This window comes from Pollachius pollachius (assembly GCF_949987615.1).
Source record: "Pollachius pollachius genome assembly, chromosome: 2".
NCBI classification, from domain to species: Eukaryota; Metazoa; Chordata; class Actinopteri; order Gadiformes; family Gadidae; genus Pollachius; species Pollachius pollachius.
The window spans coordinates 43,503,776-43,525,159 of record NC_136935.1 but is presented as its reverse complement, the minus strand read 5'-3'; the positions used below and the strand labels follow the sequence as shown (position 1 = coordinate 43,525,159).

At 39.9% G+C, this 21,384-nt stretch overlaps 2 protein-coding genes and 1 long non-coding RNA gene across 3 annotated transcripts in view; 2 read left to right on the top strand and 1 right to left on the bottom strand.

The window, feature by feature from the left end:
- Positions 1–1,944: 1,944 nt before the first annotated feature.
- On the bottom strand, positions 1,945–6,162 carry LOC307070835. Its single transcript, XR_013811580.1, has 5 exons — positions 5,929–6,162; positions 5,450–5,725; positions 4,006–4,326; positions 3,583–3,837; positions 1,945–3,046 (listed from the first exon to the last, which is right to left on the bottom strand). It is a non-coding gene; the product is annotated as an uncharacterized lncRNA (long non-coding RNA).
- Positions 6,163–8,019: 1,857 nt separating this feature from the next.
- On the top strand, positions 8,020–13,857 carry mnd1 (meiotic nuclear divisions 1 homolog). The gene is made up of 8 exons (XM_079729507.1): positions 8,020–8,130; positions 8,350–8,415; positions 8,855–8,912; positions 9,872–10,020; positions 10,541–10,615; positions 10,741–10,855; positions 12,668–12,712; positions 13,246–13,857. Exons 1-8 carry the CDS (start codon positions 8,128–8,130, stop codon positions 13,350–13,352), a joined length of 618 nt encoding a protein of 205 aa, XP_079585633.1. The 5' UTR covers positions 8,020–8,127; the 3' UTR covers positions 13,353–13,857.
- An 867-nt stretch (positions 13,858–14,724) lies between these two features.
- tmem131l (transmembrane 131 like) overlaps positions 14,725–21,384 on the top strand; it is a 33,328-nt gene continuing 26,668 nt past the window's right edge. Inside the window, 3 exon segments of the mRNA XM_079729501.1 lie at positions 14,725–14,892; positions 15,616–15,689; positions 18,494–18,537. Of these exon segments, the coding sequence (XP_079585627.1) occupies positions 14,769–14,892; positions 15,616–15,689; positions 18,494–18,537 (242 nt within the window). The 5' untranslated portion in view covers positions 14,725–14,768.

Here is a 21,384-nt window from a genome sequence, read left to right as displayed (position 1 = left end):
TGTTCACCAATCCTGCGCTTACAGATTCCTGCTTCCAGCAACATGATTGGTCGAAACAAATATAAGGGCAAAACACGGTGACACGCCCCGTTCACCCAGATTTGAGCTCGCCATCAGGCTTTAGAGATTAATCCTAAATCTGATAGTGTGGACTACAATAAGAGCTCATCCAAGACCTTCGGCCCAACCTTGAGAGTCGAAGCAGCGGGGAGTTGGCCGTCGTACATCTAGGTTGAATTCTGATCGGCTGTCCTGTACTAGATGGCAGTACTAGACATCCTGTCCAGAAAAGCCCATAAAAAAAATCCCTTAGAAAAAAAAAAAAAGCACAAGCACCACAAATGTATATATCTATTAAAATAAACAGATACAGAACATACCATAATAGAAAAGGAAACATGCGTAGATCAACATAATGCTTGTCTCACCTCATCCACCTGTTACTTTAATCGCATGGTGACCTGCTGAGTGGCGGTCTCCATTCACACCAGGTGAGGGTGGTCCGACAGGTAGCTCTGGCTGTCTTCCCAGCCCCTCAGCATGCTTGGCGCGCACACACACACACACACACACACGCACGCGTGCACACACACACACACACGTACACATATACAGATGCAAAAGGAAATTGTAGCCAAAGCATATGTCGCTTAAAGGTGACATATTATACTACCAGGTGCGAGTGTGATCTTCTGACATCACAAGTGGGCATCCACCTAGATGAATGACGGATAGATGAGCAACGTTTGCTACAGTCGACTGGGTAGGCTGGTAGACTGATCTATCCATCACACATCTAGGTGGACACGCCCACTTGTGATGTCAGAAGAGGCAGATTTTCAAAACGGTAACGGCTAATCACACTAACACCTGTTGATATAATATGTCAGCTTTTTAGACAGTTCAGCTTGCTGTATAATTGTGGGCCAATGGTGTTAGGCAGACCCTGCTTCACTTAAACAAACCGGATCAGCACTCCAGGGGACTCTCCGCTGTGAGCTGAGGGGAGGCAAAGAACTACATCAACACAACAAACAATTAGATCAACACAAAAAACAGAGGCGTATACGGGGCAAATGTACAACTTTCAAGAAACACCCTACCAAAGTGCTGTTTCCCATGCTTCTCCACAAAGGTTTCTTCTCCCCGTCTTCATCCGTCTCCTATTTTGTTGAGGATGTGATGTTGAAGACACTCTGAGGACAAAGGAAAGAAGGGAAGAAGGGAAGAGGCCAGACGTGGAGTGACCATCAAGGTGGGTAGTCCATCGTCCGAGATTTTTTTCCTCCTCCTCCTCCTCCTCCTCCTCTTCCTCACCTTGCTGAACTCGACCCTTCCTCAGTTTCTACACGTCCCTGCCGGGCCTTTTCCAGCTCCGCCCTTCCCCTCGTCGCCTCCTTCCTCTTCCTCATTCCCTCCTTCTTGTCGACCCCCTCTTCAGCACTTCCAGGGGGGCCGTGGCCCTGCTTATCCTTGCTTCTGGTTCTGCTCAGTTACATGTACAGAGGGTCGGGTGACGGCCGATGGAGACATCCATTCACAGAATGATGAGTGGCGTAGTGAGTACCACCCGATGATGAGTTTAATGAAGGGACTAATGGGTGGTGTTCTGGAAAATAAGAGAACCGCAATTCGGGGAGAAGCGGAACTGGAATTGAAATCAAACATGATTTGACATGACCTGATACATATACAAATGAATTTGAATTATGAGTTATTATTCACTGTAGCCTAGGTCGCCAGGCTGGTCTCGTCAACCCCTTAATACATATACCCTGCATGGTTAATATTTGCATTGATTGTGTGCTCTTAATAAGACTTCAAGAAACTTCAAGAAATATATATATAAAAAAAGTATAATGACTTGAAATTACATTAGTTGTACACTGTAATAAGCTGTTATCAAGACCCCCATTACAGAATTTAGACAGAAAATTGTTTAAGCAGAAAAGTGTTTAATAAAAGTTGATTAAATCATACAGCAGGAAGGCAATTTCTAATACAAAATCACCCCCAATCATATAAAAATAGTATCAAGAAAGTCCGGCCTGTACAAAATTATTGTTAATTACTTGGTATGGGAATCTCTTGGCACCTCACGATTCGATTTCGATTATGAGGTCAATGATTTGATTCTAAAACGATTATCGATGCATCTCGATGCAACAATTTATTTTATGTACATTCCATTAGCAAACTCCTACTCAGAGTTTGCTAATCACTTCCTACTTTTGTGGTGATCATTAAAGACATCAACAGATGAATTAACTTAACTTAAAAGCTTTTGTCACAAATATGACTTTCTATGAACAATGCAATAATCAATGCAGCTTGCATTAGAACACAATATGGAAGTATGTAAAAAATAGGTTTCAGTTTTCTTTTCTTTCTAATCTTTGTTTTCTCTGCCATTAAAGAAAAAGCTGCTCTTGAATTAGAAGGACTTCTTGTGTCTGGCTGTGAGTTTGCGTGTATGCTTTGCGTAGGCTGAATCGCAATTGTGTCAAGACAAATCAGATTGGCCAATACAGACTGAAGATAAATTAAATCATTTTAAAATTACTAAAATTATCCCTCTCTGGTGAACATAATGTTGCAGCAGGCGAACAAATTAATACTATTATTAATTTTTTTATTCAGATTATTAATTTATCTGCATCAAGACGGAATCATTTTAGAGAGAATCTCGATGCATCGAAGAATCCATTATTTTTCCCACCCTTATTAATTACAATAACCAACCCCTATGAATTTCCACTTTGGTCTGGTCTTGGATGCCAGACCACAAAGGAAGACAGCAATGAGTATGATATACAACTCAGATGGGAGGATCAACAGTACATTCTTCATTTCATTCCAGGAATGGCAGTTGGCAGCTATCGGGCCACACCCAAAAGCTCAGCATTGTATCTGTTGAAAACCTCACTAATTGGGTACTGTCCCCTCTTGGTCTTTTTGTAGTAAAAGTTGTAAACAAACCAACCAACGACCACGCAGATGATCAACAACAGCACTGCCACGACTATGATGATAGGCAACCAGTCAACTAAAGAAAGAAAGAGAGAAAGACAGACAGACAAATGGTCAGAAAGGAGAACCATGAAAAAAAACAATCATTCAGTTCATAATTCTCTGAGCCGACTTGCGAACTTTAAATTCAGAGGAGTCCGAATGCGATCACTTCTAAAAGGGTTCTATTGATAAAGAGGTTGTTAACCTCGAGACTTCCTGAATACATACAGTATAAACAAAAACCCCTTAAGGGGTTTTTGTGCAAGTTGCTTTTTATGCAACTTAGAAATAAGGATGCGGACAATGTTACCAGTAAGGGTAATTTCAGTTGAGATATTTTAAATACCTTTCTGTTTTTATCCTATTTCCAGTCAGGGGGGTTAGGGGGTTAAGAATCAGAAATTCCTTTTCATTACTGGCCCTTCCGCCTGCTAAGTGAAGTTAACTACAATCCCACTGCTGAGCGTACGATCAAGGTTGGAGCATGCCTAACTATAAAAGAAGACCAGGTTTGTAAAATAAGGAAAGGATGCGCTTCAGAAGCAGATAGGTTAAACACATTGAACATACCGCTGACATCCACGTTGAACTTCACAGTTGTGCTTCCCTGGCTGTTGCTGGCGGCACAAACGTACAGGCCCTCGTGTTCAAAACCAGCCGACTGCACGAAGAAATAACTGCCGCTGACGACTGTGGCGTTGTCAGGACCAGTCCAACTGTAGGCTGGACTAGGGTTGGAATGGGCTGTGCAGTTCAACTGGAAGGATTCCCCTTTTGTGATGGAAATAGGATCTGGCGAAGACCCATGCCCCGTCATAGGTTTGACTGATGAGAAAACGGGGGAAGTTAAAAAAGCTCAACATTTGAATCATAAATACACTGACTGAGCAGATTCTCAGGCATGTCATGTGCTTATATTCAAATTGCAGACGTCATGAAGTTATAGTTTTGATACGGACCACCGAGCCACTCTAATATTTGAAGTAAACTCACAGTACACAGTGGTTGTTAGGCGTTCCGACCTCCTTACAGGAGGTGGACCCTGTTGTCCCAGGTTCAGCTTGGCTTCACACCAGTACTGGACCCAATCGTACTCTCTGCTGGAGATTATGCTGACGCTAAACGTCGCCGTTTTCTTCTCAGAGGTCCTGTTGGACTGTAACGAGTTCAGCATGGTGTCTCCTCTGTAGAAGGTCACGGCGAGGTTCTGGATAGGAGCAACGTTCTGGACAAGGCACTGGAGGGTGTACTGATGTCCTTCAAGCAGTGGGCCAGTGTGGTTTACAAAGCTGATGGATACGTTGTCCGGAGGTTCTGCAAACACAAACACTAAAGTGAGCTCCAGCACGCTGCACTTCACCTACTGGTGTTATGAGCCAACTGGTTTCCGAGCTATCTGGAAAATTCCACCTACAACCCGTATTTTGTATGTATTTTGTATCTCATTGTCGTGTCATGTCAGACAATGACGTTTTTCTGAATCTGATTCTGATTGTCCCTGGTGTAAATAGGCATGTCTTGCAGAGTATCGCATTAAAGTAAAGTACAACCCTAGTGATGATTTAAATGAATGTCTCATAACTGACCTAAAAATAATGCATTGACTTGGGATTTGATCACGCCCTCTGATACGCAACTATATTTATAAGGTAGATAAGGTAGTTGGGGAACCGTTGGATTACCAACATCACCGTGGCATACTGAACGAAACCGGTATCCGGGGTTCATCTCGGCTTGGGCTGGTTTAGGATAATTGGTTACCTTTTGCATTGCAAACCTCCTATATGCATACAACAAAATAAAACACTGGTAGTAAGTTGTTGGAATTGCGACGAAGGTGCAGATGAGAACTCGGGGGATGCGCGGTCACGCGTGACACACTAGGAAACCAGTCAGCTAGGACAGCAGTGGGCGCACAACAACATCTATCTACTATCTTCCAAGGTAACACCATGATGGTGATCGAGCGTAGGGCCCACAGATCAAAGCCTTTGTATAGTTAGGTAGTCAGTTTAGTTCAGGTCATTCATTATCAAAACGGTAAACTTATAAGAGGACATGGGCATCCTCTCGAGAGTCCACTTTTACATCTATGACCAGGCCCGCCGCTCCCTATACGCAGAGTACGCAGAGTGCGTAGGGCACCAAGTACCTGGGGGAGGCACCAAAAATTATGGTTTGTAAAAAAAATAAAAAAAATAAAAAAAATATTACATTATTGAATTAAAAAAATATATAAATTAGTTATGAAGAGGCCCACCGTTGTTTTGTCTTAAAAAAAAACAAATGGCCAGCAGCGGCCCTGTCTATGACCTTTGTTCTTTTTCTAAAATCCGCTATATTTTGTCAATAACATTTGAGTCGACCACCATAACAATTTGAATTGCGACCAGCCTTACTTGTGAGAGATCCCCTCCAGCATGGTGATAGAACTTACTGTATAAGGTGACAGCTAGAACAGTGCAACAGTCTGAATTTGCGATCTCGAAGCACATGGTCCTCATGTCCCATTCTGTGGCGTTGTCCACATTTAACCGTAAGATCGTCTTGTTCATTCCGTCATCCGAGTTATTAAACCTTTCATGTGATCCCAACGGGGTCTCCCATTTCATCTCTTCACAAGAGTCGTTTACACAACTCGAACAGTCGGCATAGAATGGAGATCCGTACTGCACAACTATTCGGGGGGGAGTGATCATAATAGGACATCCACCTGTGAGAAAAGGAGAAAGAAAGTAAAAGATGACATTCTTCCAGACTAGATTTGTTTTTGTTCTGTAACCTAATTGTCTAAATGAACTTTCACGATGTGTAGTAGATCATTAAAATGTAATTCAAGTCGACGTGCGATGAAACGAAGGACGAAAGGAACAGCCATGGGCACCGTTAGATCGTATTTATAACAATCTGGCTCACCTATAGGCATACAAGCGTCGCTCCCCCAAGGCACTCCCAACATGCACCCGACGAGATAGAAACTCAGACAAAGAGGCAACATATTCATCTTCTTTTGATTATAAATTCATAGGAGTCGACGACGACCACCGTCCGAAAGTGCTCTTCGTTATCTAGATTAGAAGTGAAAGGCAAAGTGGGTGATGTGTGAAGCCTCGTGGATTCCCGGACCGTATAGTAGGAAGAACTATTGGCTATAGGTCTACAACCGAAACAGAAACCATTTCATAGCTTCCTTTATCACTGTTGACCGGAGGAAAGGCCGACGTGATTTGAAGGAGGCCCTTAAACTGATAATATTCCGAGGGCTATTCAACAATCACATAATTTAATTTTCCTTGATTAGACCTATTACTCGTACCAGGGGGGGTGAGCTTCTCATTGGAAATAGGCCTACCATGCGGAAGCCCCCGTTGCTAAACGTGTAGACCTATATAAGTGAATGTTAGGCAAGGGAATGTGTAAATAAATAGTGTTATAATTTACAAGAAGTATTGCCAGGCTACTGCTGTTCAGTGGCGCAAAAAGTGGGTATGCACTATATGCGACTATGCACTATATTGAATATACTAGAGGGCCCGCCAAAGCGATGGAAGTATGAACAGCGTTTGTGTAAATGATATGATGATTAATAACAGAGGACCGTCACTGATAAGGCAAAGTGGTTGAAAGACAGTAGTTTTTATGTCAGTGTATCAAGAGGAGGCTTGTAAATATTCAGGTTAGCTAAATCAACTACTAGTAAAACAACAGGTTACTGTTGTCTTGCAACTTTGTACTGATAAGAATGGAGTCTACAATATAACAGATCATGACAAGAAAAATAAAGGAACTTGTTTGTGGTTATTTTGTTTTGCTTCAATCTCTACGCAAATAAATAAAACAAAAGCTCTCCCCCCACCGATGGGTCCTTCTTTTCTTGATACTAACATTAATTCTAAGCAGCGTTTTACACAGTAGCCTATAATAGGAAATGCTCAAAGGTAAATCAGCGTAATTTAACACTGACTGTAGCTTTTTATGGGTAAATAAGCAACGGTGAAGGACCGCACTAAACGTCCTATAAGTGTATGGGTCTGTAAAATGCTAATCAAATCAAAACAAATGTATTTATTAAGCACATTTAATAAAAAGGTAATTGGTTGGGGGAGATCTAATGTTTTATTTATGTTTTTGTCATGCCTGTCTACGCTTCAAACTCGTGCATATTGCAAAAAATATGCAACAGCGCCCCCTGGGGTCACACTTTTCGGTGGGTCGCAGAATTCGGTGTAACACCGGTCGTTATGCGGAAATCGGAAAGACGTTGTCAGTGTTCAATGTTCGCTACGTCACAGCTGTTTCGAAAAGTGTGTTTCCATCTCCCATTTTACGCCTTTACTCTCTTTCGCATAAGTTAAAAACCACCTCAAGCAAGCGGAAAAACTTTTTTGCGAATTAGAGGATTTTTATGTGAATTATGCTTCCATCACCGTTTACTGATTCGATACTTCAAATTCGCATAAAAGCAGGGGGGTGGAAACGCAGCTAATGGCGAAGCACCACACCACAAGAGGGAGCTATGAGGCCATTATATAGAACTCTGTCTCCGACGTGTGTCCTCTGAAATTATGCAGGCCGAGCACAGTCCAAATCAGGGAAATGGGTAAAAGTTTTCCAATTGAATTCCAAATAGTTGTACAAAAATAATCGGATGTAACCCCAATATACCCATATACCTTATCCTCACGCTTTCCCATTATAAAACATACAATATCTCTCTATATATTGGCCTAAAACCAAAACATGGCATTTCCTATCTTTACTCTAACTAATAATACCCTAACAAGCAAACCGATACGCATTAACTGTATCTCCCTTGCATCTCTTAAACAAACCCGACAAGTTGTTTATTTGCATTTCCACAGCTGGGACGATAAACAACAACCGTGACCCCAGCACGGTCCATGCCCCGGCCCGGTCTTTTTTCATTGTGGTCCCTCCCTCTTTTTCTAGGAACCGGAAATGTTGATTATGACGGACCACCGCGGGAAATACGGTGTCAGTCTGTACTAGGCACTCAAACGTTCTTGCCTCCGACACCTTTACGCTATCATATGCAATACAATTTCCATAAACCGAATTAGGTGGACACGGTAGCCGATCTTATTCAACATCACAATGGTAAGTGCATATCCAATTGTTATCTCATCTCCGATAAGTAGAAGTAAAGTTAATAGTTGGCCATGCAGTTCTAATGTTGACTGCAGTTTCTCGGTTGATTATTAATTTGGCACATCAATTACATCTCTGTTGGTTCAAGTATGTTGTTGATAATGTATGTTTTTATTAGTCCTCCAAAAAGTCAGCTAAAATTTGACTTAATTGTCTTTCCAATTACAGTCAAAAAAGAAAGGGCTAAGTTTGGAAGAGAAGAGAAGTCGCATGATCGAGATTTTTTTCGAAACGGTAAGTTGCTTCTCCTAGTTCATACGTCTTTAAAATATAAAGGCGATCAATTGCAAATACATTTCCAAGAATCAATCAGTAGATAGTGATTATACAATTATACCTCATACACGCAATTATACTTGTTTGTATGTACATATTAGTAGGCTAGATGTAGCATGTTGAATCTCCTTCCGAACATATTGAGTAGGGTAAAGGAGGTTTCCGTAGCAACTAATACCCTTTCAGAATCCTGTTTTGCATGTGCGGTACATGCATTTGATAATGATTTTAAATTTACATCTAGTTTGTATATGGGTTTGCAACCCTGTTCATGTGTACTGTGATGCTGTGCAACACGATAATGAAGTGGCATCATCTCGATACGATCAAAAGTACTCCTATGAGGTAACTGCCTATAATATTGCATTATATTATCCCATACGCTTACTCTTTCCAGAAAGATGTCTTTCAGCTGAAAGACATTGAAAAAATTGCTCCCAAGACCAAAGGCATAAGTGAGTGCAGATCACAATGTGGGAAGTGTGACCGGTGAAATGCTGAAATGTGAGACACACGCCTGTCTCTGTGCATTGCAGAACTGTAGGAAAGTCAAACATTTGATTTTAAATGTTTTAAACTTCTTGAGTACTTGGGGATGTTGTTTCAACATATAGAATAGTGGCCTCTTGGGCAGTGGATCAACTAAACAAAAGAAGATTGATGTTTTACATGATGGTGGTAACTATGGTCAAAGGCAGTTTCAATGTTGTTGCATTCACAACTATCATAATCAGTCCTTGCTTTTGTTCTTGAGTGCAGCTTTCTTGTTAAGTGTCAAGTGATCAGGTATAGATCATGTATGTTAGGCTGCATGGTGGTCTAGTTGCTGTTTTATCGGATGTTTAAGAAGTATGTTTTGGCCCCAGTAAGGGTAGAATGTGATGCAGCCTTCTGTTGCACAATATGTACAGCTAGAGGTGCATTGTGCACATGCCATTAGGTGAAAACCAGAACATGTGTTGTGTTCATCAAAGCACCTTCTCAAGAAAGTGAACCAGAAAGTTTTCCTATTGGCTCAATCATCCTTCTGCAACAATCTGGCACAATGCTTGTTTGTGTTCCTGGTGTGTAGTCAGATTTCTTTCCATAGTCTCCATATAGATTAGGTTGACCACTGAAACATTTGAGGACCTCTTGCTTTATACAAGTCATCTCAAAATCCAATAATCCATTCTGAATCCCATTTGGGATACATGCATTTGTATCCGCATTTGTATTAAATCAGACATGTGTATTTCTGATGTTGTTGTATAATCAGAGGTTTTGTGTAAATAAGCGTCCATGCTATTGACCTAAAGAAGGCTTTTCTATATACCAACCAGTATTTTCATATTTATCAGTATTGAAATGCAGCAATGGAAAGTGGGACGTGTGCTACTAATGAGAAACATACTCTGTCTCCACTGTCCTGAAGCGCCCATGTCTGTGAAGGACGTGCTGCAGAGCTTGGTGGATGACAACATGGTGGACTCTGAGCGAGTGGGAACGTCAAACTACTACTGGGCCTTCCCCAGCAAAGCTCTGCACGCCCGCAAGCGTAAACTCCAGGATCTAGAGAAACAGGTGACAGAGATTCCATCGCAGTGTTCTATACAGTATTTGTATATTCAGGATATACTGAGAGTGAATACAGAGATGGATCCTTCAAATTAGAGGTTAAGTGTCTCAAGTCGATAACATCCCCATATCGTTAGCCTCATTCCATAGTTGCCTAAGACAAATTTTATGGTTCATCTTGTATTTAGCGTTAAATAGATGACTTGGGCAGATAGTTATTATGGAATGTAAAATTGCTCTGATTAGGAATAGGAGAGTAGAGTTAGGTTAGATATCACAATTTGGCAAAAATATGAATTGGGCACTTATGCTATGAGGCTAAAGATATGAAGAAAACTGTTGAAATAGCCAGTAGCTAGTGTAGTAGCTTTGAAGGGGTACTGGGTTGAATTTCCCCTTTGTAACCTGTAGTCCTCCTCAAGATAGATGTCTAAGTCCTTACTTGCTGTTGTTCCTTAATTAAATGTTCGTCAATTTGAAATGAAGTATCTGCTTATAATGAGTAAAACTCTGGTGTAATCTTTAGCATACTGAGGCAAAGCAGCGCAAAGCATTAGTGGAGCCGGCTGTGGAAAAGGCGAAAGTTGGACGCCAGGAAACTGTAAGAACAATCAAACCTCTCAATACCAAACACACATTTAAATATAAAGCCATTTTCAAAAGTGTGTGTGTGTGTGTGTGTGTGTGTGTGTGTGTGTGTGTGTGTGTGTGTGTGTGTGTGTGTAGAATGAACGTGAATCTCTGCTGACGGAGTTAAAGGTCCTTAAAGAAGAGCAGGTCCAGCTACAAGCTGAGTTAGAGAAATACCGGGAATGTGACCCGGAAGTGATTAAGGAAATGAGTGAGTATATACTAAAGAAGTTTTTCAGTCTCCTGGTTTTGTTTATTACTTTAACAAATGTTACTTATTCCTTTTGCGGTGAAAAGCACTTTCAATTATAGGCTACTATATGACTGATGTACTGTTATACAGTGCAATGCCTGTTTGGTTTAAACACACTATTTCCATCGGCATTTAGAATCATTTGATGTTGTCTTAACCACAACATCTCCAAGTACCACGACTAAAACGGTTTGATACTAACAGCTCTAACCTGCATAAAGGACCCCGGGTTAAAACCCTAAACCTAACCCTCTTACCTAAAAAAAAAAAATTAAAATAAACCATCCATAATTTTCACCAATCTCTTACCATTACCTTAACTTTACCAAATTTGTAAGATAAAGTGGTGAAAGCGTAAGCATAATTTGTAACAATAAAGGGATAAGTGGTGGGAATCAAACTTTTCCCACACCATAAACGTTTTTACTTTCAAGAGTGCCACTTACTTTATAAGCAAGAGATGTGTAAACTAGCTACAAACAGATGAGGGCCAGCCTACTTCCGGGTCTTGACCCTGTGGTATTTCGAATTAACCATGTCATTTCTAGGCCTGCTAGCTTGGATGTTTAGTTGGTGTGCATCCATGCTTGGTTCCTATGGGAGCTAAACGGACGCTGCCCAGTTGAGAATTTTGTCTGAGGTCTAAAGTTGTTGGGCGTGTTGCTAGTTATGTAGAAGGAGATGTTCCTTCACCAAGGCTGGTCCCACAAGGGATGGTTGTTTTCACCACTGAGTGTCAAAGTGATGGATCTCCATGCTGTCATCGAGAGACATGTATTGTTTCAAAGGGCGTCCCATTCTTGGTGGTTAAATGTACCCCAGGTTATTAGATCACAGCCAAACCTCTAAATCAAAAGGCCACTTTGAAGGAAGCAAGATGCATTGGGAACCCATATAGTCACATTGTCAGTATCTAGGATGTCTGTATTCATAGGTAAGTCAACCAATCACATGGCAGGGATGTCTAATCATGTGTCATGTGTCATGGTAAGGTATGTTGAAATCCAATCGCTCAGCTGGTGGAGTGATGGTTTGGATTTCAATGAAAGCAAGTGACCAAATTCATTACACAATGAGGAGAGGGAAACTCCTGATCTGCATGTTTTGCATCAGTCACTCTGAATACTTTGTGACAGTAAAAAGTTTTAATGCTCACGAATGTGCCATTTAGAAAAGGGAAGATGTTATCTCTGCAGGCACACTGGGATTTAAGAGGTGTATGATAGCATGTCTATGGTCTGACCCTGATGACAGAGTAGGGTCCCGTCATGCTCTGACTCAGGGGGGACTATGTTAAAAAGTTGAAGGTTGGCTGGAGTTCAACCACAGTTTTTCCATGTTTTTACCAAGCCCATCCTATAATGTAAAACAAAGATAAACATTGGCCATGTGTCTGTGTATGCATGTGTCTTTATTGCACATGTTGTTGTTGTTTTTAAACTAAATTATGTTTCACCACTTCTGCATAATAGGTATTTTTATTTAGTGTTGTAGGCCAATTCTTGATTGATTATATCTAATTACCTCATTATCCCAAATGCTACATTCAAATCATTGAACAGTAGTTCAAATGCATTTCTCTTTCTAGGCTTTACTGGCCTGTCCGGTATTGTAACAAAACAACTTGGCAAACATTTACATTATTTTGTTGACAGTTTAAACTATAGTAAGCCATGCCTCTGAACAGGTAACTACTCCTACCACAACTACTAAAACAGCAATAATCACTATATTTACAGAGTGCTTATTATGCCTAATTATGCCCCCCAGGAAAGTCAAACAACATGGCAAAACAAGCAGTCGACCGGTGGACAGGTACGTGGACCAACTTGGATACTTGTAACATGAGAGGTCCAGCATATGGAAGGTCCATTGTGTGGTCCTGTTTGGGAGTGGAAGCTATGGAGATTAATTAATTAGTACACCAAATTGTACTCATGCTTGCTTGCTAACTCACTCATCATTGTTGAATGTCATTGTCAAATTGTACTCATGCTTGCTTGCTTAATCACTCATCATTGTTGAATATACGAGTTACAAACCAGCTTTAAAGAATGTCTAATATTCTGTTTTTACATGGAGCAGAATGGGATAACATTACTTCATTTATTATGGTTGGAAATTGTAGCCTGAGAGTTTAATGAATATCATTTGTTAACACATACCCCACAGACATGAAATCAAAACATTTATTTAAAAAAAAGAAAAATTGTTACAAGATTGGTTCTGCATTAAATACATGCTTATAATGTATTTAAAGAGTATTCTATATCCCCTCACTCTTTTTTTCTATTAATTCTTCAAAGAACCTTTTCAGGCCATTTCCAATTCAAGTTTTTCTTTTTCAGACAATATTTTTTCGATCAAGTCCTGGGCAAAGAGAAAGTTTTCCTTTGATGACAGAAGCATTGACAAAGCCTTTGGAATCCCCGAGGACTTTGACTACATGGATTGACCATATCTCCTCAAACACAGTTCATGGTAAATAGCTGCGAAACAACTTAAGCCAATTACAATAAATTAAGTTGCTATTCAGTGAGGTTTATATTAATTTTAAGTTCAACCATGTTACCTTTTTGTTAAAATTGGATCAGCTTTGCCACGAAAAATGTATATATTTTATGTAGCACCAGAGGCTAGCTTGAGATAAACAAGTAGGCTGTACCCAGAAAAGTGTTCAAGGTATCAAGGAGGTATTAAAAAATACAGATGACCCACCAACTTTAATTACTATAACATTTCTATCACATGTTTGTTTTAGTTGTTGAATCCCCTTTTGTAAAGTGCCATTTAATTTAAACCGAGTCAAGCTACAGCTTGTCTTGGAAAGATGGAAGTTGTTGACCGCGCCACATAATATGCCATATGGCAAAAAAATATATAGATGTTTATTTATACGGTATATCTACTTATGATGTTCATTAGGGAGTTTATACATCTTGTAAATACGCTTGACTTTTTTGGGAAATAAAATTGTTGATTCAACTTGGAGATTGCTATACGCTTGTTATTGTACAGGAACTAAATGATGGAAACTTGCCAAAGCATTGAGTCAATTCATGTACACTTTTGGATGTAAAGTCACTATTACATAACACACATAATTGGTCTTTGCTTTGTTTGATATTTGCTGACTTTGACTGTCAATGTGCGATTTGCAAGGATAGTAATGATATAGATTGTTAAATGTTTTAGCATAGAAGTATGTAGAAGCATTGAAGTTGCCTTGCAACTGAGCAGTTTCTTCACCAAGAGTTGGGACACCGGATCAATACATGCCACGCCCACCGCGCTGTACCTGCCTATGTGTTCATAAGTTACGATAATATCTGATAACAGCATTTTATCCTGTCAGTATTGTTTGGCTCCAACCCGAAATCATTTTGGTCGCATCTCGTCTGAATTATAAAATGGTCATATGTTTTGGTTATGTGTTGCTGTTGGGCGAAAGCGAACGTTCTTGGTTTGTACTTTTCATTCAATAAAAAAGTATTGCGTTAAATTACATGAAACAGCCACTTCTAATTTTACCATTTAAAAGCACATTTTAAACGTATCAAATTCTTCGGACACTGCTTGGACATGAGCGATAGTCCTCCCGTGTACGCATTCAAAGATAGAATTACACCCGTGCTGTTGGTAATTAGGGTTAGAATTCCAGAGATCATGCATTGAACGACTCACTTCAACAACAAACAAACGAGAACTAGTGTGTAGAAGATGTACTGCATCTATAGTGGGACTCCGCCGAGCAGCAGCAGGGCGCGGAACAGGGAGGGGAGGACCGAGCAGTGAGAGAACGTACAGTCTGGCGTGAGAGAGAAAAACCTCTCTCCAACACAACGCTGCTGGCTGCTAGCGAAAGGGCAGCATGGCGGGGCTACGGGACGTCCAAAAAGGCAGCCACTGTCACAGGAAAACGTGGATTAATATACTGCTAAGAGTACTGCAGCTACTTTTACCCTGCTTACAACACGGAGGGGCTCAGTTACAAGGTATGTATGTATGTGTGTGTGTGTAGCTGGTCCTTCCTTTAGAAATCTTGCCTTAGCGCAGTGGACGGTAGCTAGGTTGAGTTGACAGCCACGGCGAGTCGTAATGGAAAAAATGTTTGCTAGCTTTGCCAAACATGACTTTCACTCCTGGGGTTGAAAAACGGAGATTGCGTTCAGTTTCAGTGGAGTATTTGTGTTGCCATGTATATGCTTAAGGATATTATAAAACGCGTTTCATCCTATACTGTCTTGTCGGATAGCTAGCCCAAGTTAGCCCCGTTTCCAAACACTGTTGATAAACGCTTTTCAAGCTGCTTATGCGCGACTGCCAACGACACCGGAATATTTTACAAGTTCTGCAAGCACAATACACAAGGATCACATTCAATTAACCTAAACTCCCTCTTATATGCTGTAGGGTCGATGCTTTAATGTTACTACTGCTTTTTATATTGCGGTTAGCAAGTGAGCTAATGTTAAATGCTTTGCTAATCATCAGCAAGCTAAACATTTTTTAACAGCCTTTGTCCCAAATACGTATTTGCTTTGTTGGTTATTGTATCTTATCCGGTAATATTGGTCCAGCGTGGCTCATCTAGATGGCACTAGGAGTCGTTGACATGATCCAACAAAGATTCAGTTGTACTTGCCCACTGTGTTTGGGTCACCATTCTATTCTGCAATTAATGCCTACACCACGTATGTATGTGTTTTGATTCCAAGCTCTGAGACAAATGTCCACCAGCGTGGTCGAGGTCTGGCAACCAGAAGATGGAGAGCCAATGGTCCCAGTTCAGGTAACAATCATTTATTTATGCAGTTAAAAATTGCCAATTGATGTAGCGTCTGCCCCTTTTTTGACCATAACTAGACTCCATCTACACGTGCATGGGCAGTGCAGCCCCCATTGTTATGTTTTGGACCCTGCGTTGCAGTGTAATGTGCTGTTTATGTGCGACCCGCATGCAACTTTGACTTGCACGTGTTTGGATATAAACACTATATCGTAAAAGTGAACCATTATGGTCTTGGTGGCCCCGGAGGCAAATGTTGTTCACATCCAGGGCGGGAGAAAAGTTGCCATTAGCCCCCCTTTCTCCCACCATGTGGCTTGTTGTTTTCTAATCTGTACATCGTGTCCATTCTGGATATGTGCCCCGTGTAGTATACAATACAACTTCTTATTGGAAAAATGTTAAAGAGGTTACAGGATGACCATGGTAGTTTTCACCTCTAGTGGTTGGTTTACTTTATTATGAAATAAAACATTTTTTTACAGAGATTTTATTTGGAATGGTTTGGTTTACCATTTTAGATTATGATAAGACTGGTTGAACCTGTCATATCACATGACATGTTTTATGCAAATTTCCAAGTGGAAATTAATGCCATATTTTTTAAGTCAAACTTCCATCTGCTCATGACTAGCTTACACACGCACTGCTACAGTTTGCAATACATGTTTATAAATTCATGACTTTGTATGTGCAAGATGCTTTATGTTTCTGAAATGCATTTTAGTTATTGCAGAAGCTTCCCCTTCCTTTGCCAGTGCATGGTTTTGAAGGTGTATGTCATTCATGAATTGAATCTCAACTGTAGACGGATAGACGGATACCCTCATTTTAATATATGCCGGTAGTACAGTTAATAACAATTATTGTTTAAGCAACATTGCTGATTGTACCATTAATTTGGTTCAGATTTTAGATTAAAATCTTTGGAGACGTATAAGACATATCATAATAACAACTTAATAATGGCCTATAACACAACATCAAAAAACTTCATGCAGTTTCTTTGCATCTCTGCACTCAATCCTAAATAATACCCCTGCTGCAGCCAATGCATCTTATCAAGATGTATGTATATAGATATGGATATGGTAGTGTATGCATGAGAGGTTGTATGGGTGTAAGACTATATAATTTGCTAATGAGTTTGCTGAGGGTATGACGCGTGTGAGAGTGTTTGTATGCATTTGTGTGAGATTGCAACTGTGACTGTATGTTAGTTCAAGGTTTAATTATGGTCACTCTAACATAGTGATTTTGAAGTCTGAACCTAAATCTTACATCATCCTCATCCTCACTACACCAAATGGTTTTTCTGAAGGTTTACTGCTGAAAATGAATAGTTGAGGATTCAATTGGTTTCCTTTATTTTAATTTGCACTGTAAGGTTCATGATGCTCCCAAATGCCATGTTGGCTATCCACAAAAATCCTGTTATTCCGTTTTTAAGGCAAAAAAAAAAAAGGCGTGAAGCAGCAAGTGCTCTAGTCAGCTAGTTTCACTTTTGGGTTCCACATAAAACACAAATCAAACAACATAGAATACATTTAAAAACACATACAATAGACAAATACAAAATTAAATACTGGAAGGCGATAGGTACATGTCAGTTGCACATGCTGTAGTAAATGTAGGCTGCATTATATTTCTGGTCTCTACCCATACCCTGATGCCTTGGCGAGATGGTGGATAAAGGTCTCCAGCTCACCAATTATCAATTCATCCTGACATTCCTACTCCAATGTAGACCATTTAGGACAGAATGTAGCGTATGTTTTTCATTGTCACTGCAGTTGACATGGAGACCATGTGCCAATGTTTACCTGTTGAAATGAACTATTGAAAAGGCAAATTTGGTCAGACTGGAATGACAGAGACATTAGGCCTTATCATTCTGCTTTATTATTAGTAATTGGAGAATCTAATTTGTTTAGATTCTATGTACAAGTTAGGTTAAATGCAGATGTAACCACTACCACTCAATATCTGCCCCTCTCCAATAAACTATTGTTTGTTGTTCTTATATACAGTTAGAGTACACAAATGTGCTAAAACCCGTGGGTGTTTTATCATAACTGTCCGCCTCAGCCGGAAAAGGCTACGATAGTTCCTATGGAAACTTACATTCCACATCCTGAAAGACACTTGGGAGGTAGGCTATAGTTCCTGTTTATCTCTTGTTTCATACACATAGGTCACATCCAGTAAGTAACTATTCAACATTGACGAAAAGGAACCTTTAACATTAACTAGATTCGAAAAATTGTGATACTAAATAATTAGTAAACTTATATTATTTCACAAAATTCTACTTATAACATTGACTATTGCTTATTGTTTCTGGGTTGAGATGACCATATTTAGAATCAAAATCAAAAAAGTTTACAATGAGCAATAACTTAATGTTAGGAAATTGTGTAGTTGCTCACACTTTTATTGGTGGTTGCGTTATTATATACAGTATATTTCTACTTCATCTCAACCAAGTCATTTCCTCCTTTTGGTGAGGCAGGTCAGAGTAAAAACAAAAAAACTGAACTCATACTATTACGCTTTTTGGTTTGTCTGAGACTAATTTAATTAGCAATGTTTTTATCAATATAATGTTCCTGTGTTTGGTTCTTGCAGAAATTAATGAGGACAAATAAATGGATCAAATCATAAAAAGGCTAGTTGAAGTTCTCTTGCAGAGAGACACTATTAGTAACCGCTAAATGTAATCATGAATACAAATATGAATTTAATCCTGTTGACATCGTTATGTAACCCTTTTTGAACTTGTTGTGTAACTCTGTTTACATTTGTAGGTGGAGGAAGAACGAAGAAAAGATAGTCTTCCACTCAAAGAAAGGTAGGTTGTTTTGTTGAAACAATTGAAAACGACAATGTCCCAATTTCCCATTTCACATTCATGACGTAACCCCCTTTTGTTAGTTTTAGATTTAGTTGAAGTTTCAACTTAAGCTGTATAATATAGCTGACGTTTTAGCCAAAGATGCTGTTTCAGCTCTGTCACTTACTTCGATTGCCACTGCCGGCTGATGGAGAACTTGACTGCCCAAGTAGTTATTTGCCCCAAAAAAACCTATTCTAAATAATCTTGTTGCACAATGTTAACGTAACCTTGTTTTCACAATTCCTCTGGAACCACTGAAATTCTCTCAATATTCAGTGTCTACTGCTTGTCTAACCTACCTATTGTTACGAAGCGGTTGCATCTTTTAACCTTACTGAATTAACTGAGATTGATCTAACATGGTAAAAACACGAAACGGGGGTGGTTAAATTATGCTAAAATAATAATAATAAAGAAGATAATCCCTTTAAGCTGTTCCCTTAACCTCTTGCATGGCGACATCATTCATTGGCAGCAGACTTAAAAAAACAAACAAAGACTTGAGATTAAATGTAAAGGAGCTGAGCTTCTAGAGATTTGACCTCTCGTGCACGGGTTAAGTGATGGAAAATCAGTATGTTTAGTTTTAATTAGTTAAGCTTTTGTTAGCTCGTGTTCCCTAGTTCCCCTTTGTTTACCAGTTCCCTGGGGTGCACCAGTCAAAAGGACCTTAACTATACCAGAAAAACTCCTGTATGTCAAAATCTCCCTCCCATGATTTATGGACGGTTACAATGCGGGGAGGGGGAGAAATTGTGTTCAAAGGCTGTGTGAAACTGTATTCGGGCTCAATCTGCTAAAGATGAGACTAGTGTATGCACTCATTAAAATAGGTAAATTGTCTGTAACTATTGTGTGCTCTTTAGTATTTAGAAGTCTTCTCTGTCCTAGACGCAAACTCATAAAGAAATTGCCTTGACAGTTATCAGCAACTTGATCCGCCTATCAACGCTTAAAAATAACTGTGAACTGCAGTATTATTGCTAAATAGTTGGTGACACGGCTTGGTGACATGTCAGCTATACTAAATGTCATGCCTGATCTATTTTATTTACCGTACTTACTATCACTACCGTCACCATTACCTGCACTCACTCAACATTCTCTATGGTTCGGCTTGGGAAATAATGGATCGATATATATATAGAGAGTTTGACAGCATCAGGCTGGACTTGTTGGTTGTCTTTTCATTATAGAGTGTCTGCCTTAAGGTATGTATGACCTATGCAGTTTTCTACTGCTAACCTCTCCTTTGCAGTCTGTTGAGGTCACTCATTGCTAACATGGACTTTATTTGAATGAGGGCCAGGGGATCAAATGGCGCCAAACATAACGTGTTATTTCTGTACTGTGGCCGTAGACGGAACCACTGACATGAGCTCAGTAGCATGCTTGTTGAGTTTGTTTTTTTCCTCCGTTTAAAACCACTTTGCTTGTACCACTGCAAGCTTAAGGTAAATATATCACTGCAAGGGGTAAAAACTTTGAGCTTGGCGTTTGATGTGTCAGATGTGTTAAAAGATGAATTTGTATATAATATATTTGCTTTCCTTGTTTCCTTATTTTGAGCTCAGTAATGGGCCTTATATCAAAAGACCATTAACAGCCACTATCACTTTCTTTCACCATTTCAGAATCGTGTGTGTGTGTGTGTGTGTGTGTGTGTGTGTACGGAGTTGAACACTATGAAAACCAAATTAAGTGTTTGGGCTGAGAGGGAAGGGGGGAGAGAATGGGTTCGGCCCATGGTTATGACTAGCAACAACTTTGCACCTTTATGGTTTAAAGCTAGAACCGATGCTGAGTCACAGTGATGTTTGATCTAAAATAGACAACACAGTAGCGTTCAACTATAAGTGTCCGGGTAGCTCTCGGACACAGACACCACCTTAAACCCTTCGTCGGGATGTCGAAAAGAACACGACTTCAGTTCGGAGCGGAGTAGAACTTGCCCAAATTGGTTGGGCGGAGACTGCAATGTTCAAGATCATAGAAGACATACTCACACATTTAAACCTAATGCTTTGACCTAACTATTTTGGGTTCACAGTATTGACAAATGTGTCAATACTGTAGTTTAATGGAGATACTGCTACTATTTGATTAGATAGTTGGGTCATCTTGATTACCTACTTTGATCTGCAATTATTTCCATACAACTGACACAAGATAGCTGATGAACACAGCAAGGTTTTGCCAAATCCTACAGTGTGTGTATTCAACATATATTTAAATCAATCTATCGAAGAAAATAATTAAAGGGAGTAAAATGAATAGACTGAAGTGTGTTTAAAGTATTGGGCACTTGCTAGTGTAACGAAGATATGTGTGACATGTGTTTCTAGTCCATCAGAGAGAGGCTGGGGGAACTGAAGAGGCATGACACTGCGTCAAACAGTAATCTTGTCATTTGTGCCTACATAAACAGGCTTGTAACGCAGAGCTGGGCGATAAGGTCAGGGGATAGGTAGACCGTTTCTACACCTCGCTCTGTTTCATACCCACTTTCATGATTAGCATCACAATCTTGCTCTTTCTCTGCTCACACCACAGCACAGGGTCTCCTACTGCCGGTTTAAGCAGGAATAAAGTAATACTTGTTGTTCTCATGTGCAAGGTGGTAGTTGATCTTGTGGTTTAGTCAAACCATTCTGGAGACTTTCAACTCCATTTTTTTTTAACACTTTGCACCGTATCTAGGGCTATGTCTGTATTCACACACACGGTAAGATGAAGAAACCAAGTGGAAGATAAAAGGGCAGGTGCCGTACACATAATGACCTGATTTTCCAATCTTTTGTT

What these genes read in the sequence shown, in the direction of transcription:
- mnd1 (XM_079729507.1), top strand. An exon ending in TCGAGATTTTTTTCGAAACG is followed by an intron (nt 8,416 to 8,854) that starts GTAAGTTGCTTC and finishes TACTCTTTCCAG; the next exon opens with AAAGATGTCTTTCAGCTGAA. An exon ending in TCCCAAGACCAAAGGCATAA is followed by an intron (nt 8,913 to 9,871) that starts GTGAGTGCAGAT and finishes ACTGTCCTGAAG; the next exon opens with CGCCCATGTCTGTGAAGGAC.